The following is a 27,310-nucleotide window of genomic DNA, read 5'->3' as shown; positions in this document are numbered from 1 at the left end:
ACCTTCAAAATACCCCAAGCCTTTCAATGCTTGAAATGAAACCACCTTAAGAAACCCCCAAGCCTTTCAATGCTTAAAATCATACTCCTACTACAATAAGTTAAAAGAAATTAGCATTGAATTCCCATAAATCATAGCAATCTTTATATCCATCGTTTTAAGGGCAACTACACCCAAGTATGACATCATCTTTTGGGGAAACTTAGTGATGAAATGAAGATCCACAAATGTACCATTGAAAAAGAGTTAAAATGGCTAGGTTTCACATAGTCCTTGAAAATGTTATAATGTCTGCTGAGAATATGAAATTTAAGAAACCTAGAACTAAAAAGACCTTCCAAGTGAATGAAATTCTCAATGTCTCTATATCAGCTTCTCAAACTATTGAGCATGTTGGGGAGTTGTTTTAATTTGAAGAAGTATCGAAATGTACAATGTGCAACATAAAAAGGAGGCAAATGAGACAACTGTTGAAATTATTATGACCAATATGATACATTTGATGTCTCCTCTACTTTTCATGAGAAAATGGTGATGAAAATCATATCAATTAGGCTTGTCTATAGACCCCCTAGTTAAAATAAATCAAGAAAAACAATGTTAGACAATGGTGTCCCAGAGATGGAAGGGTTGATGGAAGGCATCAAACAAACATAAGTAGAAAGCGTCCAATTATCATCGATGGTGTTACCACAAAATCCTTCACCCAAACACTTAAAGTCCAAGCACCTAGGTGAAGACTTGTGAGACTAAGAAGTTCGCCATTGTCACCTCCAACTCTCTTCTACACTTTAGACCATAAGGAAAACAGAATCTCATCCAACAAAGGCTCTCCTATGAGTTTGTACACTCTCTTCTTGTAATACTAAAATGAGTGAAGGAATCTTAGCAACTTCAAACAAAAGAAGGAAAAGATTGATTTCATGATGCTTGGAGGTGATGAATGAAAGGGAATAACCAATGCCTTATTTATTGGGCTATGCAAGTCATGAATGCAACTTTACATAATGGTTCTAATGAAGGATTAGGGGTATAGGCAGCCAAGGTAACTTGCTATACAAGAGCCCTAATCTGGATACTAGATAATACAAAGTTATGAAAAGAAGGGACTCACTATGGGGATCTCAACAACCAAGTTGATTTAGGAGTGGCCTTGTTTAAGGAAAAGAATTATGCTTTTGTTGATTGTGGATGCCTAGGGCATATAATTCCATTTCCTTTAGACAATGCGACAAGAAGGCAAAGGGTTTTATCTCCTCAACTGTAGCTAGGCAACTCCTCTATGTCTCCTAGATCAACTCTTACAATTACAACCTGTAATTAGAAGTCTACAATGGTGCACCTAGAACATGTAGCCACACATACAAAGTTGTACAAGCAAAATTAACATAAACAAAAAATTGCATTCATTCCACAAGCTTGGAACTAGCTTGCTCACAAGTTCTTCCATTAATCAACCTCAAGTTGCAAATGGAGAAAGCAAACCCTTAAAGAAGTTTTAGATTTGTCTCTCTCATGCAATAAAATAGTTTTGTTATCCTAGATCCACTTTTATCTCCAAGGAATACAATAAAATAAGACTCTTGACAGCTTGCTTGTTAAAAATTGCAAAAAGTTTGTTGAAATCGTCCACTACCTCAAATAAAAGATTCTAGAAAAACAAAAATACCAATATGAGGACCAAGCTAACTTCAACAGCCAAGTCAACAACAACTGATATTTTTCTTGGATTCCTCTCTCCGAAAGGTGTAGGATTGATCTAAAGATCATCCGATTCTGACATGTACAAATGAAGTTATGAATTTATTTTGATTATGGTCAAATTGTCAAGGTCAGCCAACAAACTTATGTAGGCTCAGAAGTATTTTGATTATGGTCAAATTGTCAAGGTCGGCCAGCAAACTTATGTAGGCTCAGAAGCCCAACAATCACGTCTATTCATCCTCAACATTGCATATAAATAGAAGGCGACTTAGCCTCATTTGAACACACTCATCTTCACACTTCTCTCTCTCTCCTCATTGATTGGGTACAGATTTATGGGCCTCTCTCTCTCCACACGTCCGAAATTTCAAGAGAGAAAAATTTCAGGAGGCCAGAATTTCTAGACAGTTTGACCAAGTGTTGACCAGCATGCGTTGACCTCCTTTCACTGCGTTTTTGTGAGGGCTATCTTTGTTTGGGCAGGCCGCATTTCTGGGCAGAGAAATCGAGGCTAAACATTAACTGTTAACCCGCATTGGCTGCAGTTAGGGCTGACCGCAGGTGGCCTGTTTAACCAGATTTTGACTGGGCTGAATTTGACTATTTTGAGGGTTGTTTTATCTTGTTGTTTGGAGGCTGAAGTTGACTGATTTGCTAAGGGTCAAATCTGCCCTATTGACCAACATTGACTTCTCTGGTTAGGGTTCTTTTGCTGCTGTTATAAATTATCAAATTTGTAAATTGTACTCTCTCTCTGTTGAACTATTGAAAACTAAAAGAAGATTTGATCAAGGGTTTCCCCACACTGGGGTTTGTCCCTGGCTGGTGCCACATCTTGTGTCCTTTTGCCTTGGCTTGTCTTCTACTGTTTATGTTTATGTTCTATCTACATTTTACTATCATGTTGATGTGATTGCTAATCTTAATATTGATACTGGGCTAATAAAGAAATTGAAGTAAAATTGCTCTAAAGCATAGAACATACCATTGTTGCCTAAAATTAACATGGTATCAAAGCTTAGGTAAAGACAAAGCACAAGCAAGAGTGAAAGAACAATCACCAAAGACAGTTGAACAAGGACAAAAGGTTTAATGGTTTCCTCATCCTACTTCCTAGCTGAAGACAAGCTCCATGATAAATCTGACTATCATGGATGGAAGATGTCTCTTGATTTGACCTTGGAAGAAAAAGAAGTGATGGACTATGTGCAGGGTAAAATCCCTGAACCTCCTTCAAATGCACCGGCTGCTATGAAGACCAAGTACAATAGGGTTGAAGTCAAAGCAAAGAAGATTATCATGGATTCCATTGACAAGCATCTGGTGGCCTACATCTCTGAATGGAAGACCTCCAAGGAGATCTACAACAGGTTGGTCGGCATGTTCAAGGTTAGTAATGTTAATCAAATTCTATTTCTCAAGAATAAGTTGAAGGATATTAAGAAGGGCAAGGACGAGGATATTCAATCCTATTCCTAGAGGATTACTAAGATCAAGAATGATCTACTCTCGATTGGAGAAGTCATTCCTGACAGAGAACTTACTCTCACCAGCCTTGCAGGACTCCCACCTGAGTGGTATGTATATAGAACCACTGTCCTCAACAATGATCGAATTCCAGGGTTTGAAGAATTGATGTCGAGATGCATTCAAGAAGAAACAAGAATGGTGGAGCAAGAAATGCCTTTTAATAGAAGCAACCCCACTGCATTCTCCCCTCATGCCAAAAGAAGAAATAATGCAGGGTCTAAAGGTCATTTCCATAGAAAGCCTGGATCTAAGGGAGGAAGGAAGGGCAGGTGCTTTGTTTGCAATAAGTTTGGCCACTATGCAAGGGAGTGTCCAAATAGAAGGGACACATCGCATGATGATGATCACAATCATTCCAGGGGCCACTTCAACAACAATGATCAAAGGAATGGAAGGTCCAATCGCAAAGGAAAAGGGAATGCGGGACATCAAGGAAATAGTCGACCCTCCAAGAAATCAAGGAACTCCAGGTATGAAGAATCAAATGTTGTTAACAATAAGCAAAAAGAGTAATATCTTATATTGGCCCTCTCCACTGCCTCTCCTTCGGACACTTTGGTAAATTGGCTAATTGATAGTGGTGCCTCAAGGCACTTCACCAGATACAAGGAAGCCCTCTCTAATCTAATAGAAAAGGAGACAAACTTGGAGACGATGCCACCTATCCCGTGAAGGGAGTAGGGAATGTTACCCTTTAATTGAATCAAGGTAACACTATTCATTTGCAAAAAGTACTATATGTACCTGATCTCAAGAAGAACCTGGTGTCCATTTCAGCCATGGAGGACAAAGGATTCAAGGTGGCATTCATCGATGGAAAGGTACGTGTTTGGAAAAGAAATTTTAAAGATGCTTTTACTCTTGGGTTCAGGGTTGACACTTTGTATCAAGTTGGAGGAAGTCCATTGGGAGCCATGTCTTGCGACACATCTCTACAATCTGAACTATGGCACCGGAGGTTTGCCCATCTTCATTATAAGGCCCTACTCGATGTGAGACAGATGGTGACAGGTATGCCCGAGTTCAAAGTAGAGCATGAAGGTGTATGTCTGGGATGTGCCGAAGGAAAACTTACAAGGGGACCATTCCCCTCAAGTAATAGCAAGACCACAAATATATTGCAATTGATCCACTCTGACATATCTGGTATGATGCTCATAAACTTTTTGGGAGGATACTTATATTATCTCACCTTTACGGATGATTATTCTTGCAAGACCTGGATCTACTTCTTGAAGAAGAAGGATGAAGTGTTCACCTAGTTCCGACACTTCAAAGCCTTGATCGAAAACCAATCCGAGAAGAAAATCAAGATATTGAGGACTGATAATGGGTACGAATCCAATGAATTCCAAGATTATTGCAGAGAAGTTGGCATTAAGAGGGAGACTACAACGCCATACACTCCTGAGCAGAATGGTGTGGCTGAAAGGAAGAATCGCTCTATTGTAGAAGCAGTTTGTGCCATGCTTCATGATCAAGGCCTTTCGAAGTTCCTATGGGTTGAAGCTACAAATATCGCCGTGTATGTTCAAAACCAATAACCTCATCAAGCATTGGACTCCAAGACTCTCGAAGAAATGTTCACTGGTAAGAAACCTAATGTCTCTCATTTTAGAATTTTTGGAAGTCTCGTATATTTTCATGTGCCGAAAGAGAAAAGAAGCAAATTGGGTGCATCTGGGAAGAAAGGAATCTTTGTGGGCTATAGTGAAAATTCTAAGGGATATAGAATTTATGTGGTTGGTCAAAAGGAAGTTGAGATAAGTCATGATGTCACCTTCGACGAAGATATGTCCCTCAGGAAGATCAACAACCTTCCTATCCTAAGGAAGGACAAAGAAGCTGACACCGGAAATCAAGGTGCAAAAGAAGACGAAACGATGCCTGATGTTGATGAACCTATGGATCCTATTGATCCTCCTCCTCATGAGCCCTCCTCCTCCAAAAGGAGACCCTCTTGGCTTAGGGAGACTCTCAAAGATGTCGAGAGACACATTGCACCAAGGGGGACTTTCAATGAAAGAAAGAGACCGAATAGGTATCAAGGATATTTGACCGCCATGAGCACTATCATTCAAAATGAGCCATCATCATTCGAAGAAGTCGTGAAGCATCAAGTATGGAAGGATGCTATGAATGAAGAATACATGTCAATTATGAAGAATGATGTCTAGGATGTGGTCCCTAGACCCCAGGACAAATCGGTTGTCACCTCTAAGTGGCTCTACAAAATCAAGCATGGAGTTGATGGAAGTGCAGACCCTCTCATTCACAAATGTAAGAGGGAGTTGGCTTCTAAATTTGAGATGAAGGACCTAGGACCGATGCGCTATTTCCTAAAGGTTGGAGGTCTAGCCAAAGCCAGGTGAAATTTTCCTCTCCCAAGGAAAATATGTTGTGAAGATATTGGAAAGATTTGGGATGGTGGACTGCAAGCCTGTGACTACTCCGATGGAACTTAAATTTAAGAATTTATGTGGTAATGTTGCTCGACCTGAATTGGGAAATGCTTCTGAGTATCGTCAACTCATAGGAGCACTGATGTTCTTGGTGAACTCCCGTGTGGACATATGTTTTGCAGTTAACACATTGAGCCAATATATGGTTGAGCCTCATCACATACATTGGATTGGTGCCAAGAATCTTCTTAGATATCTTTGGGGCACAATCACTCATGGACTGAGATACACTGTCGGAGATGTGAGGCTGCATGGTTATTCTAATGTTGATTAGGTTGGTAGTGTGGTGGATCGCAAGAGCACTTCTCGGTGTTGTTTTTCTTTGGGTTCTACTTCAATATCCTGGATGAACAGGAAGCAGAAATCGATTGCCTTGAGCACCGCCGAGGCCGAATACATAGCTGCTAGTATGGCCTCCTGTGAAGTTGTCTATTCGAGGAAGCTCTTCAGTGAGTTGTTTGGACGTGTTGGATACGAACGTGATCCTCTGCAACAACCAGAGTGAGATCCGATTATCAGAGAATCTCGTGTTTCATGATCGCTCCAAGCATATAGATATCAAGTACCACTTTATCTGGGATATGGTGCAACGAGGAGCAATAAGGCTCCATCAAATTGGGACTGATGAGCAGGTCGCTGATATTCTGACAAAGCCCCTGGGGAAGGTCAAGTTCTTGGCCTTCCGGGAATGACTTGGAGTCGTGGAGAGACCCTCTTATGAGGGTCTTGTATGAGATGGACATTGAGCTCTAGGAGCTCCGGGGGGCTTAGGGTACTTCTTGGAATGATGATCAACCATAGGGTGAATGGTTCAGTCTTCCCCTAGTGGTTTATTGTGTACGGGATGAGTGGTTCAACCTTCCCCTGCGATACCCCTTGGCGACATGTAGGCAAGATGAGTGGTTCATCCTTCTCCTGCCGAGACATCCTACCCATGCACTCTGGGACTCATGGGAAGTACCTCTCATCTAGCCAATGAGTAGGGAAATGAGGATAGGGACCATAGTACTACTGATGGACGCATCGTGTACTACCGTACTCCCTATGCTAGGATGACCGATATTGATCTGGGATCAATTAGAACTGACTTCGGGTCAGTAAGAGTGGTATGAGACACTCTCTTTTGATTGGAACTGACTTCGAGTCAGTAACAGTGGTATGACACACTATCCTTTGATTGGCACTGACTTCGAGTCAGTAGAGAATGGTATGATACATTCTCGATCACTTCTTCTTCTTCATAGTTCAACTGAGCAAAGTAGAGCAGTGTAGAGCAGTGCATTGATGGTAGAGATAGTACAGATTGGCTGATGAATTAGCAGATGGAGTTCTGCCTAGTTGAGAGGAAGTGTTAAAATTGGCAACTAGGGCCAAACTCCACATGGGTCATCTTATTTATGACAGCTAATATTTTTCTTGGATTCCTCTATCCAAGAGGTGTAGGATTGATCTAAAGATCATCTGATTCTGACATGTACAAATGAAGTTATGAATTTATTTTGATTATGGACAAATTGTCAAGGTCGGCCAGCAAACTTACGTAGGCTCAAAATCCCAACAATCACGTCTATTCATCCTCAACGTTTGCTATAAATACATGATGCCTTAGCCTCATTTGGACACACTCATCTTCACACTTCTCTCTCTCTCTCCTCATTGATTAAGTACAGATTTTTGGGACTCTCTCTCCACACATCCGAAATTTCAAGAGACCAAATTTCTGGATAGTTTGACCAAGCGTTGACCAACATGCATTGACCTCCTTTGACTGCGTTTTTGTGAGTGTTATCTCTGTTTGGGCAGGCTGCATTTCTGGGCACAGAAATCGAGGCTAAACGTTGATTTTTGACCAGCGTTAATTGCAGGGAAGGCTGACCGCATGTGGGTTGTTTGACCAGACTTTGACTGGGATGAATTTGACTATTTTGAGGGTTGTTTTATCTTGTTGTTTGGACGCTGAAGTTGACCGATTTGCTGACGGTCAAATCTGCCCTGTTGACCAACATTGACTTTTCTAGTTAGAGCTCTTTTGTTGCTTTTTTAGAAATTATCAAATTTGTAAATTGTACTATCTCTCTCTGCTGAACTATTGAAGACTAAAAGAAGCTTTGATCAAGGGTTTCCCCACATTGGGATTTGTCCCTGGCTAGTGCCACATCTTGTGTCCTCTTGTCTTGGCTTGTCTTCTATTGTTTATGTTTATGTTCTATCTGCATTTTACTATCATGTTGATGTGATTGCTAATCTGAATATTGATACTGGGCTAATAAATAAATTGAAGTAAAATTGCTCTAAAGCATATAGAACATACCATTATTGCCTAAAATTAACAGTCTTTACCATTTAAGTATCACTTTCCTTATCTAAACTGAACAAAATTCTTCTATCAAATGCTCTGTTTTAAACAATTTTTTGTTATTTTCTCCTACCACTCTCAATGGCAAGATTGTCTAAGGATACATCAACTATCCTGCTCTTAGCCTCTATCACTACATCCAACATCCTAGTAACCGCTTATTGATTTGAATTTGCTATGACTCCATGCCCAAGGATAGACTTTCTCTCTTCCTTGCCATCATTTTCAAACCCTACTGAACTCATGATCTAGCCACTGTACTAAAGACACAGCCAACTGTTGAAGTGACACTAGGTAGTTGAATTGTAAACGAGAGAGCCCTCTCCGACTTGAAAGGGCTAGCCTTTGGCCCTAAAGATTGGTTTGAAAGAGTTACCTTAGGGTTTTTCCTTTACAAAGTGATAACATTTCCAAACTAAAAGCATTAGAATATTAGAGAGAAGACAACATATGATCAAAGTATTCTCATGAAAATATCTATTATATCAAAATGGCACCCAGTCCACTATTCAATACATGTAATATATAGAGATCAGAACAAAAACACATAACCAAGGAGGCTCTAAATGGCCTCTACAACAAAACAATACAATTGCAGGACTACAAGTCACTAATACATAATACTATCTAGTGATCACTAGTCACTACCGCTAGACAAGGCAACATCATCTGGCTCAAACTCTGAATCGGAGTCAAACCTCCTCAATGCTGCTCCAAAAACCAACTCCAGCTGCTCACAAAGTCATAACAAATGCAATGAGATAGCTGTGAGAAAATATGAAGGGGTTGGGTCACCTTTATGGGCATTGGAGAGGGGTAGAGGGGCTAGGAAATAGTTTAAACAAAAAAAAATGATTTCAAGTCCGCCAAGCCCGCCTTTTTTTCCTGCTGTCGAGGTCGGCTGGTTTAAGTCGGGCTCTGCGGTCCGATCGATCCGTTACCAAACCGGCCGAGTCGGTGACCAACTCAGTTGTGGTTCGATAATGGACCAGCCACCAAACTTGATAATTGGCCTAGTCTGTCAGGGTAGGGGTATGACTAGGTCAACCAGGCTGAGTCTGATTCAAAGTTAGACCAGCCTAGTTTTAAAACATTGCTCAATATCAATCTCCTTGACCAATCCATAGGTCTCTCGGTCAACACCTAAAGAAGAGATCACAAGATCAGTGTCCCCAAACAAATTGGCTTCCCGATAAAAACCTAAGAGATCACTTCAAGCCTCAGAACCAAGGTCCCCGACCAAATTCACTGGCCTCCCGAGCAACTGACCTAAGGGAGTGACAATCTTCTCGACTAATCCACAGGTCCCCAGTGGCAGCCTAAGAAGATTCATGATGTTATATAATCAATGCTCCCTCTCCAAAAGGAATCCTTAGCCATTCCTAGCTTCTCACAGAAGCAAAAATCAACAACCTACTCAACAACAGAAAAGTAGCCATGGTGGATTTCAACACTTTGATCAAACGTTCCAGCAAAGAACAACATCCAACTATTCATTCAGCTTCAATCGGGGCTTCTCACAAAAGCAAATATTAGCAATCATGGTCGAATCTAGCAAACAAATAAGTGGCTTCTCACAAAAGCAAACATCAGCAACCTGCTCAACAGCAGAAACGTCACCATGGTGAATTTCAGCACTTTGATCAATCGTTCCAGCAGACAACAACAACCAACTATTCATTCAACTTCAGCCAGAGCTTCTCACAAAAGCAAATATCAGCCAACATGGTTGATTCCAACAGACAACGAAATGGGTCAACAAACAACTTTCGAATCCAAACTGCTTCTACATTTTTAGCTTCAATTGGGCTAAATGCAACAGAAACATTCATGTTGTTCAAACCAACACAGTACCCAAAAGTGCTCTTTCTTTCTTTAATACATCCAATCCCAATAGAGTCAGCAATTTCATGCATCAGGTGGTTCAACGAGCCAATCAAAGAATCAACCAAGTCAGCAACAGAGTCTTGCAGCTTCTTCAAATTTTTCATCAAGCAAGTGTCCATGGACTCACAATCCATCATGCTACAACCTCGGCAAGGATTTGACCAGGCTCGTGCCACACTTTCAATCTTACAATTCTTCAATCAACTCCCTCTTACATTGAAGAGGTCCTCCGCCCTTGTCAAAAACATAGCAGAAAAGTCACAAGCTCATCTTTAGCAGACTTGAATTAGCATCACTCTAATCATCTTCATATTGGAAGTCACAACGAACTTCATAGATCAAAATATGTTTCAATTAGGCTAATCTTGTCTGCTCCCTCTGAGTCCAAGACTCATCCAGTCACTTGTCTTCTTGTCACATTGTTCTTCCATCCATTTCCAACGATTGCCACACCTTGGAAATCTTCATTATGTACCTGCAATCCTCGCTAGGAGGCCATGGAAGAACAAATACAACCAAGCAAGATATACAAAGACAACAAAAAGGGAAGTACCTATCTCTTGAGGAAGTGTCAACTCCCTCTTGATCTTAGCTTTTTCAGATCGAATTAACCTCGTCTACATCATCAAGGAGTTAACCTCGTTCACATCATCTACAAATTGGCCTCGTTCACATCATCATCAAGGAGTCCATATCATCATTAAGGAATTGACTTCCTTTTGAGAACATGTCAACTCCCTCTTACTCTCCAACATGCAAATCAACCCCATCATCAAGATGTCAAACCCTCTAGAAGCTAGGGTTTCTTCTTCGTTTAGGCCAAGCCCTTTGTCTTGGAAGGGTTAACATATGTTTGGCTAGGTTTTGACTCCAAACCCTAATAACTCTTTAAATTTAGTCTAGGATTTACAAACCCTAGATGTGAAACATCCATCCTTGCATTTTTTTCCAACTTCATTATTTTTTATTTCAATATCAACACTTTGAGAGATCTAACCATAAACCCAAAACATTGGTCAGACATTCAAACTTTCAAACCCTAGTGATGTAATTTCATCAAGTCTTAAATCCTTAGCAATAATAGACTTCAGGCTTAGCAGATGGAGTAATCTTGACATCCTTTTTGCTCAGTACTTATAATTCCAAAGCAATGACCAGACGTTATTTTGCAAACTTGCAACTTGAGATACTGAGCCACCTGAACTCAAAATGAAAATCATTAGTAAAATTACAATAATCCTGCTCATATTATTGAAGACATAAGAGTATGGCTATAATAAATTTTCCAGGTGACACAGTGTTGAATCCTAGAGCTTATAAGGGTCGACTTTAGATCAATTAAGTCGGCCCTTTTTCAAAGATTCGTTCTTCTTTTATGTATAGAATAGAGTGACCCACAAACAGTATGATGGTCACACCATAGATCAGAACTTGTGTTTTGGACTATAATCATAATAGAGATGACATTTTTCAAACCTTATTTGAGTTTGATCATTTTATGAGAGAGCATGGACTTGCATATGTGATGTCATAGAACTTGATTAGGCTCAAACTTTCAAACAAATCTCAAAGGAATGTGCTTCATAGACTTCGCATAGTGTCATAGGTATGAGGTCTCATATTTTGTACCATTCCATAGTGGTAAAGTGCTTCAGGTCTGGATGAATTCCACAGTGAGTAAGGGCCTATGAACCATTATAGAACTCAGCCTAGGATACACAGGGAGATTCGGATTCCCCACAGGATTGGTCTTTTAACAATGATCTTGAACAAGCCTTGAGGAGGTTTGAATTAGTCTCCTTCCACAGTAATGTACAAAGTTTGGACTTTATTTTCACTCGGATTGCTTCTCCCATAATTCGAACTCAGATTTAAACTAGGTCACAAACATCTTTATTGTATACTTGTCAAAACCTCATAGATAATACCACTGTGACATTGAGTCCATGGATCATGACTAGAATGTAACTCGGATTGGGTCACTAGACTTTCCACAGAGGCTCGCATAATACCACAAAGATGCTCGCATAACAAAGTACAAATGCTACATAGAAGCTCACATAACATCACAGAGAGTGGGGGTCTTAGGTAACTCGCATATCATGCTTATCATAGGAGAATAGAAGCTCGCATAATAGAGTATAGTGCCACATCTAAGCTTGTATAGGAAACTCGCATAAGTGTCACAGAGATGCTTGCACAAGAAACTCACATACCACGAGCTTGCATAAATCATAGAAAAATACATTCGCATACCAAAAAATGTTATGCTATTATAGACTTAGTCCTCACAGAAAAATAGTATTAAGACTCAAACGAGCTCGGACTATTACATACTTGAATTGTATAGGCCTTAATCACTTCATGGAGATTACAGAGGTTTGGATCATCTTGCCTGTGATCAATAGACTTCAAATTATGCTCAGAGAAGGAGGCTTCAATTTTAGGGAGCTCAGATCATCAACTCGTACCTAATCTTAGTATCTCAATCCTTTTGCACAACACAGAATTTTTGGTCGCTTAAATTCAGCCTCTAGCCAAAAGAAATTCGACCATCTTGAAGGCCACAGATGCCTCGGATTGGACACAAAAAAGGAGGCTCAGATGTGTTTGTCTCAACTGCCCAACGAACCAATTTTGATACCATGTTGATATTTCAAGGGAAAACAGACTAGAAACAATTTCCTTCAACGATAACTACTTCTGATGATTAGTTAGTATTAGTTCCACATGGCATTCATTCAATATTATTAAGCAATTATACAAAAGAAAATTCAACCATTAAACATGACAGAGCAGTAGAAAATAACCATGAAACAATGAGACAAGAGACATGGAATTTAGGCCTAAGGCCACAACAAAACCCACAAGGGGAAGACCCAGAAATCTTTCCTTATGAGAGAGAGAGTTCAAGATTCATCAATACATCAAAAACAATAACATTAAGATAATAGCCAAACTAGTAACCAAGACCAAGATGAGTATCAAGCCCTCCTTCTAAAATTCGACCCTTTTTTTCTTCTTCTTCCTTCGTCAGATCAAAGATATTCAAGACTCAATTCGATGTGCAAATGTGAAAATTCTATCACTGCAGCAACTGATTTACTTTTCCTACTTATTTTATCATAAGTTATTCATGAAATTACTTCAACAAACATTAAAATAAATATTGCTGCAGATATCACATCGTAATATAGAAACAAAAATATGCACACATTGACACAGCTATTTTGGACTAATGTCCCCAGAAAAACCCAATGTGGGAAAACCCGTGCAGCAAGGGAGGATTTTATTATTCAACAATTTTCTTGTACAATAGGGTGCCAAACTGGCTTACCCACAGATAGACAAACTTCCAACACTTTCCTAAACCTAGCGTAGGCCCTACTGACCTCTACTACAGCCTGAAACCCTCTGCATCAGCCCATTAAGGCTCTGCGCAGCCTCTCTGGGCTTTTGCGTCACTTCTGCAGCCTCTAGGTGGAATACACAGGCCCTTCTGGCTCTGCAAAATCTCTGTTCCTCTGCGTGGCTTCCTCTGGCTCTGCGTCTGCCTCTTCTGCGTTGATCTTCCGTCTCTCTGTTCCATACTTGCTGCCTCCTGACTGCTCTCCAAACCACTGGATCAATTTCTCAGCAAACCCCCTCCAGAAATTGAACTGACTGGTCCCCCTCAGTGTGTTCTCCAAGTGCCCCTCAAGCCTCCTCTTATACTTTTTCTGTTGACATCTCAACGGCTGAGATTAAGTCCCTAATCAACAGCTAAGTTTAGATCTGGCTTGATCCATGTCTTTTTGGACCATTCTAACATAGATTCATACTAAAACACATTAATATTTTATTTTCCCTAAGTTTAGACTTAGGGACTCCATTAAAAATATTAATTATTTTAATATCTCCTTATCTGTTTAGAATCTACCCAAACCCTTTCTGGGTATTGGAGATCTCATGTGCCCCAACCTCTCCACCAAATTTCGTGGCTAGAGCACATCCAATGCTACCCCAAATCAACAGCAAATGAGGAGAGGATGACTCATATTTATAGTTTTCCAAAGGGGTTGAATGGGTGCCTCCAAGGGGCCCAGCCAACTTAATCAATTTTAGGAGGCAAAATAAAAATTCAAAATTTCCAATTTCTTCATGATGAAAATACCGACCATGGCTTCCATATTTCCAACAAGAGGGAGTTGGCTTCAGAGATTGAAATGAAGGATTCTGACCAGATACACTATTTCTTGGGATTGGATATTCAAATTTGGTGGATCTCATGATGTGCAAGTAGTTGATCTGATCCTTGATGTACATGGTTAACACCAGACCTGATTTTTTGTTTTGCAGTGAGCACCCTGCGCCAGGTTATGGTTGAATCGAAACATGTACATTGGGTTACAGCAAAGCATGTGTTGTATGTGTCTCAGGTGGTGAAGTGAGGCTGCAGGCATGTACAAATTTAGATTGGTCGGGAGTGTAGAGTTCAAAAAGAGCACAACAAGGTGTTGTTTAGCTTGGGGAAAGCTATGATATCCTAGTTTAGCAAGAAGCAAAATTTTGTCGCGCCCAACATAGCAGAGGCATAGTATATTGCAACCAATGTCGCAAGTTGTGAAGCAGTATACCTTCGGAAGCTTCTTGCAAGACTCTTTGATCAGGTCACTTCCTCCAAGACATGGTGCAAGGAGCAGTGTAGCTCCAGTACATATCCACAAATGAGCAGATTGCAAACATTCTCATCAAGCCTCTGTCTAGAGTGAAATTTGTATACTTCAGAGACAATTTTGGCGTGATGCAAAATGTCTCCCTCATTGAGAAGAAGTGTTGATGTCTTTGCAAGATTAAGGCAAACCATTTCCTGAAGCCTTAACGGATTTTAGCTATGTCATAAAGGACTTCGACCAGGGGAAATGGATACATTCACCTAAGAAGCCAAAAGGACTTGGCTGCTAGAAGGACTTGGCTAGACTTTGACTAGAGGTGAAAGGCCCAAAGAAATTACAGGATTGGACAAATCTTCTCCTAAGAAGCCAAAAGGACTTGGCTGTCAGAAGGACTTGGCTAGGTCATAAAGGACTTTGACCAGAGGAGATAGATGTAATTCACCTAAGAAGCCATAAAGGACTTTGGCTGAAGGTGAATGGTCCAAGGGCAAATTTTCTCCTAAGAAGCCATTAGCTAGGTCATAAAGGACTTTGACAAGCAGAGATTGATACATTTACCTAAGGAGCCATTAAGGACTTTGGCCAGAGGTAAAAGGCCCTGGATACTCACATTGCACACTCCAGGTTGGAGTGATTTATAGACATGCATCAAAAAGGCGAGCTCATGAAATTTTCTTATGAAGGAGAAATTCCAGCTAAGGGGAAATCTATTGCAACCAAGGAGAATACCTCCCTCGCTAAGAGGGAGTGTTGATTTTTGTGTAGCATCGACGGGTATTAATGCATGCCAAGCGGCCTCCTAAGTTGGCCTAGAAGATTTATGAAAATAAAATTAAAATTCAATTTTTTATTGGGCTTCATGTAGACTCAAATGGACAAGTCGACCCAGCTCATGAAGGGACATGTCCCTTAGTGTAAATGCACCCATTCGGCTTGTATGTGTGTGTATGATGTGATACTTAATTATTTGATCACTCAATCATCACACATCTCTCTTCTATATTAGCCACAAAAAGGAGGGTGAATTGACTTATGTACTTTAATTGGTTTGACTAGCATTGACTACCTAGTATTTGACCAAGTTTGATTAGTATCTTGGACTTGGATTTTGGCATGGATTTCTAGACAAATTTTGTAATTGTGAACCTTGTTGAAGAACAATTTCTCCTAGAAGAGAAATTGTTGCGTTTTCTCCCAAGTTTGGGTTTCCCAGGGAAAAATTGTTGCCTTTATTGTGCATGGTTGTCTCTTTACGATCTTACTGTTTTCACTGCATTACTATTGATATTTTATGTGAATAATTGCTCAATGATATCAATGGCATAAAGATAAAATTGTTAAAGATCATTAGGAAGTAATTACCAGATCAGAAAATTTGGTTTCTACTATGCATATTGTAGAAAAATTCAACACATCCCTTACATTCTACCTAGGTTTTCTCCCATATTGGGTTTCCCAATATAAATCATATGTTCATTTATGTGGATGGTGTATATTGCTATTTCATTTTCGTATTACAGTTATTTCATAAGATTCAAGCAAAACTAGTAATTAATTAATATGGGATCTAAGGCAAAATTAATTTGCATAGTCTAATATTTCAACATATTATAAGATATGTTGTGACGGACTATTCCAATGGAATATCTGTGAAATTTTATAGATCATCTGCCTCACTAAAAAAACCATTTCCAATTCAATGTCCACCTTTTCATCCACTCTTACTTTTCCAATAGGGATGGAGTCATCAACATTAGAACCCTCATCATGATCTACTCCCTCTCTTACCACTATCTTTATTCACCTCCCCTCCCCTCTCCTCCCCTTCTACCTATATTCCCCTCCTATGGCCCTGCTAGCCATGTGACCTCCCCTCCCCTTCTATTTGTATCCCGCGTTTATGGCCCTCCTAGCCATGTGGCCTTCCTCTCCTTCTACCTATATTCCCCTCTTGTGGCCATCGGGACGAGTAAGGTGCTACCTTTGGCAGTCGATTCTTGTCACTTTCTAGCAACAATGTGGCCAATGGAAAGGATACCCACCATCAACAAAATAATTTGAGCCACTTTCTAATGGCGATGTGGCTAGTGGAGATGGATCACATTGCAACATCACCACCAGAAAGCAATGTTATAGCCTTTCAAATGGCCATGTGTTCAATGGGGCTAAAGGGGGAGAGAAGCAAACGGGATAAGAGAGGGGATTTTGTGCTTGTTATTTTTTTAATTAATTTTTTATTTTGTTTTTTTAATATGTATAAAATGTTTGCAATTATATTTTTTATTCCATTTTTTAAAATTATGTTTTTATTCACTTAATTTTATTGTTTTATTTTGGGGTTTACTATGTGGGAAAAGGGAGGTAATGATTGAATAATATAGGGAGAAAAAGGTTTCCTTAATTTAGGACTATATTTTTAATTAGGGATGTAAGTGAACATTTATAGTCCTAAATAAATAGGAATTCGGAGAGAATCATCTTCTTGAAATTAACCAAATTATTGAGCCATCATGAGAGATGTTTTCAAAGTAGTGGTTGTTATCCAAGAAATAATGGAATTGTTCTTAATATATTTATCCATAATAATAAGATGCCACAAGTTTGAACAAAACAAATCTCTTCAAAGGCTCTTTGTAGCCAAAGATTTACCGAACCAGTACAAATTTTTAAAGTCCCAGCCACCATGAGTCCTTTTGCCTAGGATAAAACCTCCCATCTTGCAAGATGTATTCCCTCTTTCACCTTCTTTTCAGTCCAAAGAAAACTAACATAAGTTAAACACCTTGCAACTCAAAAGTTAAAAGAAATCAAACAGAGACCAGATGAAATAGTAAGAGAATATGATAAAATATTTAAGTATTTGTTAAATCAAATCCTACATAATATTGACAAAGCCTTGCTCGGGGAGGTTGGAGCAGGAGTGGTGATAGTAAACCTTGAAGAAAAGACAGAATTAAAGTTCGCATGGGGACTAGGCAATGCCATGAACAATCAAGCAGAAGCTCTTTCTCTCTGGCAGGGTCTGAATATCAGCATCTCTGGGGGTATTGGGAACTTGATAATCATTAGTGATTTTATGATGGTAAGACAAAAATGCTTGAGGCTCGGAGAGAATGAGAACCTCCTCGAATCTCCCCAATCTTTACAAGGACAAATTATCTTTTAAAAAAGTTTGAAAATGTCAAAATGTTCCATGTGTTGTGTGCCAACAACCATGGGGCGGATGCGCAGGCCAACGTCGTGGTGGCGACTGGCGAGCAAGGCTCCTTACAAATTAACCACTCAGTCGGAATATGGCATATCCCTTGATACGATATAAAACTTTCAGACCGGTGCAGTACAGCTGGTGTACAGGTCTATAGAACATCAATCCGACAGTTATTAAGGTTAGCATCCCGATGGCCTTCTGCAGTGCGTTGGGAGCAGGGGTGGTTGGTAGGAAGATATTGAACAGGTGTGATACCTGGAGTTCGAAGGCCATGATCCGTGACAGGTGGGCTTTTTGTTTTCGGTGATTTACCTAGAGATTTTTACAGTTCCATTCGTGGCAGGGCAGGTACCATTGCTATTCGTTCGAGACTTGTTTCGACAATAGAGGAGATGGAAGGTAGTTGTTTTGCCATGATGCAGAATTGATTCTCATTTATGAAAGATAAGACAGGAATGAACGTCGGGATGAACCAAGCTATTATTTATAGCAGCTAGTTGACGATGGTTAATCATAGGATCTTGTCAATTCAGGGAAGAATTGCCAAGAAAATGGCATCTACTAGCAATGGAAGTGGTGGCAAAGCTGGGTTCGGTCGCAACGAGAACTTAGAGGGCATGGTTGATAGCTCCTGCAAGCATGCAATAAAGGAAATAGTGAAAGAAATTAATGAAAATATGGCGGTTTTGTATGCCCAGTTGTCGAGTCTTGGTAAAGACATGGAATTACTACAGAAAACCATGGAAAGTTTAAGTACAGACGTGATGAGCCTGGGTCACAAGGTGGAAAACATCGAATTCAAAGTCGAGACAGCCACAGTCGGGGTGTTGAAAGAAGTCTTTGGATTTGGAGACGGCTCCGTCCCTCAAGTTGAAGGTGTCATGGGGGTTGTAATTCGGGACTTGGAACCTAGGGTTGGCGGCATAGAAGAGATGGTCACGACTACGGATGAGGCCTTGGGAGAAATTTGTTAATTTTAGGTATGTTTTATGCTTAGAGCAATTTATTTCAATTTTCCCAATTAGCTCCATATCTTTTCCAGATTAGCAATCACATCAGCATTAAAGTAAACTGCAGATAGAACATAAACATAAATCGCAGAAGACAAGCCAAGACAAGAGGACAAAAGATGTAGCGCTAGCCAGGGACAAACCCCAATGTGGGGAAACCCTTGATCAATTCTTCTTATATGTTCTTCAATAGTTCAATAGAGAGAGAGAAAGATAGTACGTTTACAACAGAAGTCAACACTTTGACTTATCTAGATAAGAGCATAGATCATCTCTAAGAAGATGATACATGAGATCAATTGAAGACATGTTGCTTCAACTAATTCTCCAAGGTGACTCCATCACCTATCGTTGTGCTACATTTCGTCATCATGCTGCACCTCACTGCGCTACACCCATCATCACTATGCTGCATCTCAACATGCTTCATTAATCATGACTGTACCCATCACTGTACTGCATTATGTGCCATTGTTGCACCATGTTGCCATCCTGACCTATGTGTTGGCTACACCGTGCTTGCTTGTTGTCCCTTGCTTGCTTGTTGTCCCTAGCATGCTTGTTGTCCTTAGCGTGCTTGTTGTTGCATGCTAGTTGTCCCTTGCACGCTAGCTGTAACATTGCATGCTTGGTGTATTTGCTGCTAAGTACCATACAACTGTTTCAATGTTAGTTAGTTGTCCCTTGCATGTTGCTCTCCTTCTAAGACAAATGCTCCAGTTGTTTCGGCAGTTCCCGGCAGTTCCGGTTGTTCCTGGCAGTTCCGGTTTTTCCGGCAGTTCCGGCTTTTCCGGCTTTTCCGGCAATTCCATCTTTTCCGACAGTTCCGGCTTTTCCGGATTTTCTGACAATTTCGGCTTTTCCAGCTTTTCCGGCAATTCCGGCTTTCTACCCTCTGGATCAGGGCAACATTATTCCTTAGGATCTCTCCTCCTACAAAAACCCAAAGACAAGTAGAGAGAGGAAGAGATCACAAGTGTGTTGAAATGACTTGAGCACATCAACACCTCTATTTATACTAAAACGTTGAGCACATGTGGGGTTTATTTGGTTGTTGGCCGACCTTGACGAATTGTCTTATAACGGAAATAAATTCATAACTCCATGAATACTTATCGAAATCGGATGATCTTTATATCAATCCTACACCTCTCGATGAGAGGGATCTAAGAAAAATATCAACTGCCATAAATAAGATGACCCACATGGAGTTTGGCCCTAGTTACCAATTTTAACACTCCCTCTCAACTAGGGAGAACTCCATCCGTTGATCCATATGTCCAACTGTACTATCTCTGCAATCAGCGCCCTGCACTGCTCTGATCTGCTAAGCTCTGCTTTGCTTTGATCTGCTGAGCTCTGCCCTGCTCTGCTTTGCTCTGCTCTGCTGAACCATGAAGAAGAAGAATTGATCGAGAATGTCTCATACCATTCTCTACTGACCCGAAGTTAGTTTCATCTGAAGAGAGTGTCACATCACTCTTACAGACCCGAAGTCAGTTTTATTGATCCCAGATCAATATCACAAGAGAGTGTCTCAAACCACTCATATTGATCCCAGATCAGTTTCATTGATCCCAGATCAGTTTCCCTACACCCTTTCCGAGATAGATGGCATCAGCTCCAAGTATAATCCCACGATGGTTTCCATCTCTACCAAATTAGAGAGTGCACCCATCTATCCGATGAAGTGCCTTGAAGCACTACAATCTATAAGCCAGATTCCCAAAGAATCTAAAGGAGAGGGCCAATACAAGATAACGCTTTATCTTATCAGAAACAACATTTGATTCTTCATACCTGGGGTTCCTTGCTTTCTATGAAGAGTCGGCCATTTCCTTGATGACCTGCATTACCTGTCATTCCTTTGATCATTGAAGATGTCCCTAGAATGATTGTTATCGTCATCAAGTGATGTGTCCCTGCCATTCGGACACTCCTTCGCATAATGGCCGAACTAGTTATCTGCCTTTCCTTCCACCCTGAGATCCGGTCTTCTAATGGAGTGATCTTAAGGTAGGCCATATTCCGCTGTGCCATTCTGATAATATTCTCTGCTTCGACTTCACCCTTGGTGAATTTGAAGAGGGATGAGGAATCCACTGATCTTTTTGTCCTTTCCCAACTGTCTTCGGTGATTGCTCTTTCACTCTTGCTTGGGCATTGTCTTCACCTCAGCGCTGATACCATGTTAATTTTAGGTATGTTCTATGCTTAGAGCAATTTATTTCAAATTTCACAGTTAGCTCCATATCTTTTCCAGATTAGCAATCACATCAGCATTAAAGTGGACTACAGATAGAACATAAACATAAATCGCAGAAGACAAGCCAAGACAAGAGGACACAAGATGTGGCGCTAGTCAGGGACAAACCCCAATGTGGGGAAACCCTTGATCAATTCTTCTTATATGTTCTTCAATAGTTCAGCAGAGAGAGAGAGAGAGAGATAGTACGTTTACAATAGAAGTCAACACTTTGACTTATCTAGATAAAAGCATAGATCATCTCTAAGAAGATGATACATGAGATCAGTTGAAGACATGCTGCTTCAACTAATTCTCCAAGGTGACTCCTTCACCTATCGTTGTGCTGCATTTCATCATCACGCTGCACCTCACCGCGTTGCACCATGCTGCACCCATCATCACTATGTTGCATCTCATCACGCTTCATTAATCATGACTGTACCCATCACTGTACTGCATTATGTGCCATGTTGCCATCATGACCTATGTGTTGGTTGCACCTTGCTTGCTTGTTGTCCCTTGCTTGCTTGTTGTCCCTAGCATGCTTGTTGTCCTTAGCATGCTTGTTGTTGCATGCTAGTTGTCCCTTGCATGCTAGCTGTAACGTTGCATGCTTGGTGTATTTGCTGCTAAGTACCATACAACTGTCCCAATATTAGTTAGTTGTCCCTTGCATGTTGCTCTCCTTCTGAGACAGATGCTCCGGCTGTTTCAACAGTTCCCGGCAGTTCTGACAATTCCGGTTGTTCCTAACAGTCCCAGTAGTTCTGGCAGTCCTGGCAGTCTCGGCTTTTCCGGCAGTCCCGGCTTTTCCGGCAGTCCCGGCTTTTCCAGCAGTCCCGGATTTTCCGACTTTTCCAGCTTTTCCGACAATTCCGACTTTTCCGGCTTTTCCGGCAATTCCGGCTTTTCCGACAGTTCTAATAGTTCCGGCAATTTTGCCTTTTCCGGCAGTTCCGGCTTTTCCGGATTTTCCGGCAGTTCTGGCTTTTCCGGCAGTTCCGGCTTTCTGCCCTCTGGATCAGGGCAACATTATTCCTTAGGATCTCTCCTCCTACTAAAACCCAAAGACAAGTAGAGAGAGGAAGAGATCCCAAGTGTGTTGAAATGACTTGAAGGCCACCTCTATTTATACTAAAACGTTGAGCACATGTGGGGTTTATTTGGTTGTTGGCCGACCTTGACGAATTGTCTTATAACGCAAATAAATTCATAACTCCATGAATACTTATCGGAATCGGATGATCTTTATATCAATCCTACACCTCTCGATGAGAGGGATCCAAGAAAAATATCAGCTGCGATAAATAAGATGACCCACATAGAGTTTGGCCCTATTTGCCAATTTTAACCAAATTGAACCCGGTAGCAGTGGGTGGTAGTTTCCTTTCTAAGTTATATATATGTTTTGTCGGTCAATAGAGTATGGTGGAGTCTTTTCAAAGGTCTATAGTATAAGCTATGTTCAAAGCTCATATGTAAATAATGATAGTAGCAATAGGGGCCCTTCTTCAAGTTAAAATGATGAACAACTCTAAGAGCTTGCTCTCCAAGAATGTATGGGACCTGACCCGTTTCCAGTTTATCTAATGAAAAAGCTATGTGTTCTATTAAAAAATAAATAAATAAATATTGACAAAGCCTTGTTGGTTTACTGGTACGTTGCTAGGCTATTACAAAATATTGAAGGGCCATTAAGAATGCATGAAGTCAAATCATGCGAAGAAGCATTGAAGATGGCCCAACGTGTTAAAACATATGACTAATGGTGGTTAAACTCCTCAATGAATGATAAAAGATTAGAAGGAAAGATTGAACAATTGTAGCAGTCACTCGTTGTGCCTTCAATGTGTTCTATTGTGGGTTGTTGCTTCAATAAAATACATAATAATTTTCCCTGGTAATTTTTACCATATATGAAATTTAATACTTGAAATTATTTGTTGGTATTGTTTCCAGGGGTTACCTAAATCACTAATGCTTACCATCAGTCTTAGGTGTGTTGAAGAATGTAACTAGTATCAGTCTTCATGATTTGAGTCATGATGTAATATGTTTGTCAAAAGAAATTTTATTGACTTATTAAAGCATGGGTTTAATGCTTGGGTCATCTGTCCAATGTCCATAGGTAAAAGCACCTATTGTGTGCTCTAGGAATTTTGAATTCATAATATTTATGTAAAAGAGACCCTTCTTGGGTTCCTTGTGTCAAAGAAAGAAAATCTAGTTATGTCAAAAATTATGTCTTGCTTCTCCTCCATCAAAGTCGGCCTTGCATCAAAATAAGTCGGCCTCCTCGAGCAACTTAGTTGACCTCATGAAGGGACACCTCTACCATATATATAAAGGAGCATTCAACTTTGCCAAAGGAAAATACAATCAATAAAATGACAAAGGAAATGAAATAAATAACTTGTTAATAAAAACAGTATCATTCATTTAAGGGTAATAATCACTACCATGTGGGGCAAGTTCAAAAAACCCTGCAACAATAAAGAAAAATTAAAGTGATTACGATTTTACCTGCCCAATAAGCATATTAGGATGGATTTGAAAATGAACGAGGATCTTGCGTCCATACATTCCAATCTTTGCTTTATCACTCAAATGAAAGAAGACTAGACATTGAGGTGTTTAAAGGATTAAGAAGTGGATCTTTGACTTGGACACTACTTTCACTATGATCAACAACCCTTCACATGTTTTGGCACATTCATTGAATATGTCAACAATGAGAAAAGGAAAACCCTAAACAAGAATGAGGAGAGATCTATAACGACAAGAGTTAATGCAACCACCATACGGATCTTTCCAAATACTATAGAGGTTACAATCATCCATGGCCGATTTGCAAAGCCTGCTTCCAAGTTAAAGGATTTTGTAAATTCGATGGCCATTAACTATATGAAGGCTTTCACGCATACAACAGTGGCCCATTCAATAGAAGAAAGTGCAAAGGATTATGGATTTTCCATCCCAACCCATATTTGTTCAATGACAAGTGGGCTAAATCTTCAATAGCAAAGAAAAGTTGAAGTAGCTATGGATTTATCTGCTCAATAAAGCATGATAATTTGAGTTTGAAAAAGGATGACGATCTTGTGTACATAAATTCCCATCTTTGTCGTATCTCTCAAATGAACAAAGACTATTAATCAAGATGTTCAAAGGATTTGAAAGTGGATCTTGGCCCTTGGGGATCCTAACTCAGAGATTGCTTTCATCAATCTTGATTTGGATAAATAATTTTTTAATCAGAGTGGAGGCTTGTTTAGGTTCAACACCACAAGAAGCATCCACTACATCTCGGTGTATGTGACTAATGAAACCGTCAGATATCAGATGTATGATGATGTTCCACTTGATGATCCTGACGAAAGACACTTAGTAGTTCGCTTGTACTGTATAGTTCATAACAGATAATTTTGGTTGTGTATTGAACGAAATTTTTAATCTTTCCATTGACATAATTCTAAGAAATCAAAGCTAATTTTCATTGTACAGTGATCATAAGTATTGTGAATTGCATCCTTATCTAGTATGAATATTACAATGTGAGTTTTTCTGTGTTTGTTTGTTACCGAATCTCTCTCTTCGAGTCTCTATATACATATACACCGGTATTTTCCCATTCCCAAATTATTTGAAACCAATACCTGTTTCGGAAACGGTACCCATTTCTCATTTCAGAAAATTTAGGTGTCTTCTTAGTTGCCCATACTTATATTCTGTGAAGCTTATTACGTTCGTAGTAGAAGTCGCACAGAGCAAAATGGTTCCAAGTCATATTCGATTAGGATTTCTTACAATAAATACGAGTCGGTTTAAAATAAAGCGACCACTGAAATTTCAAGACAGTATTTCACTTGACCGTACTTGAAGATACTACCAACCCTTGTAACTTTTCGTATTGACTCGATCATTAATCCAGTTTTTCATAGAATGATGTGCAAGACTCAAGAGAATAACAAGCGAGTTAAGTTTATTCTGGTTTATCTTCGTGCAAAAGTGGTCCTGATGTTTCTTCTATTTGAACACAGGGACGCATTTTGCTTAGAGATAATGATCTGTGTGGAGTTGCCATAACTATCGCTAATCTAAATTACTTGCAAATATACAAATATATCAGATATCAATTCACTGCGCTTATACATATCAGCTCTCCTTCAAGCCCTCGTTAAATACGCGGATTTTTTTCCATTATACCAGCTGAGAAGGAAAATAGGGAGAGGGAAAAATAGCCATATAATGGAATAGACGATTCATTGCAAATAAACGGTGTGTGTCTAATTTCCACATTCCTATCTGCAAATATTACATAACATGTATATGCTTAAATATCTACTTAAAAACCCTGGAAACCCTAATGCCGCCATTGTAGAGCGATTTTAACACCAAAACAACAAACATCGTTAAACGGGTGCTGAACTCACCCATTTTGTTGCGCTTAGACTTCGGCATCTTTGATGCTGGGAGTAAATCAGAGCAGAACAAAGGCCAAAGTAGCAAACACGCTTAACAGAATACAGCGTCAGAGCAAGGGTTTATCTTCGAATAGAGCTTTTGTCGCGTTAAATCTCGTTGAAGGTGTTGCTTTGTGCCTTTTAAATGAGAGGCATGTGGAGTACAGTCAAATCAATTTTGGGTCAGCCGTGCTAAACTCTATTTGTTCGCCAAAGCACTATGGTTTTTTCATTACAATTCTACCGCGTTCGACCATACACTAGTTTCGTTATTTCTTCTAAAGTTGGTGAAGATTTAACAACTAACAATGTTTTATAAAGTTGCAAAGTGTGCAAAATACCGAAAATTGTCAAGTATACTAACGAAAAAGATTTGGGAAATTTTTGAAAAACTAAATCATTAAATATAAAATATAAAAGTTAAATCATTAAATGTAAAATATAAAAGTTAAATCATTATATATAAAAGTTTTTATTTCTAACAAAATAAATACTATATAAATATTATTTGAAAATTGAGATATATAAAATATATGATTGCATTTATAATGCAATTGGTGTCTTGTGTATTGTGTTGAGATAAAGTGGATATAATGAATGGAAAATATCTCTCGCAGAGAATTTTAGTTTTATTGCAAAGTGGAAACTAAGTGCAGATGATGATTTTCGTTTTCACACATGCCTAGGATTTTCTCCATATAGTATATATTAAGAGTGGAATGACTTAACCTTGAATTTATTATGTTGCACTACCCCTGCATCCCACTCGATTGTGGGATATCTTGATGCATCAAGCCGCTCCAAAAACATTAGATGTTCCACACCTGACAACTCTAGTATCTCATTTCATTGGTGAATACATAGCCTTTGAATATGGCAGTGATTCTTAGCTCCTCTATTTCTTTACACCAGCTAATGTCTACCTGTTCTAAAACTCAAATAACATAACAAAAATGGTGGCATTTCCAGCAAAGGGTGTTGAATTCAAACGACTTCCAAATTTCCGACAACAACACTGAATATCTTTTAAATTTGTAGAGAGAAAACATTTTTTTATTTAATAAAATTGTTTTATCATATTAATTAATGCAAAACTCTCTAGCCCAAGCACCATGAATAGAGCCCATTGTTGAATGCATGCGCATAAGGTCTACCAAGCTCTCCAATGCAAGCACCACGAGGCGAGCCCACTGCCCATGACCTATGCATGAGTACAAAGTGTTCACATACCTTGCCCCAGGTGTGTCACACTTGGCTATTTGTCTTTTCTATGCCAAATAGTGCGCTCAATCCTGGATTTCCACCAAGGTGTGGGATTGATCTTTGTTGAGGTTTTAGAGCCTATCAACTCATTCCCTAGGCTGCACAATCAGTCCTCTTGTGAGATTCCACTAGTCTAGTTGACACTGCTTCATGAATGAGACTAATTTTCTTATTACAATAAAAGCAAAAAAAATGATGGATTACGAAGAGCAACCTTCTACTTCAGTGGTTGCTTACTTGTTTATGGAAATTTGTCATTGTAGCATTTGGTTATACTCGAAATAAGATGATTGATGCAAAATTATGAAGGCAAATAGCTAAATGACCATAGAGTTTATACAATTCCTTATTTAATTCTTTGAGTATTGAGGAAATTGTTGGTTTATTATGTTGACTAAGACAAAATATATGAAATATACCCTTGTATTATGATAATTAGAAGAAATAAAATAATTTTTACTTGCCTATTAAAGTGGGGAAACCTTTCACTGAGCAAAACTCCAAATATAACAATACAAGACAAA

General features: G+C 39.5%; 1 protein-coding gene across 2 annotated transcripts in view; it reads right to left on the bottom strand.

Moving 5' to 3' along the window:
- The window catches only part of LOC149161537 (uncharacterized), a 95,959-nt gene extending 70,199 nt beyond the window's left edge, over nucleotides 1-25,760 (bottom strand). The window contains exon 1 of one of the 2 annotated variants that reach the window (XM_089437004.1): nucleotides 25,494-25,760. In XM_089437004.1, the coding sequence (XP_089293130.1) occupies nucleotides 25,494-25,521 (28 nt within the window). In that variant the 5' untranslated portion in view covers nucleotides 25,522-25,760. The remainder of the gene's footprint in view (nucleotides 1-25,493) is intronic. The other variant, XM_089437005.1, reaches the window with a different exon arrangement.
- Nucleotides 25,761-27,310: the final 1,550 nt, after the last annotated feature.

The sequence above is a fragment of the Pinus tabuliformis genome, chromosome 5_2 (assembly GCF_031772625.1).
Source record: "Pinus tabuliformis cultivar Carrire ecotype Pingquan chromosome 5_2, CPIR1, whole genome shotgun sequence".
Classification (NCBI taxonomy): domain Eukaryota; kingdom Viridiplantae; phylum Streptophyta; class Pinopsida; order Pinales; family Pinaceae; genus Pinus; species Pinus tabuliformis.
The sequence above is the reverse complement of the archived record's forward strand: the minus strand, read 5'-3'. Positions and strand labels throughout refer to the sequence as shown.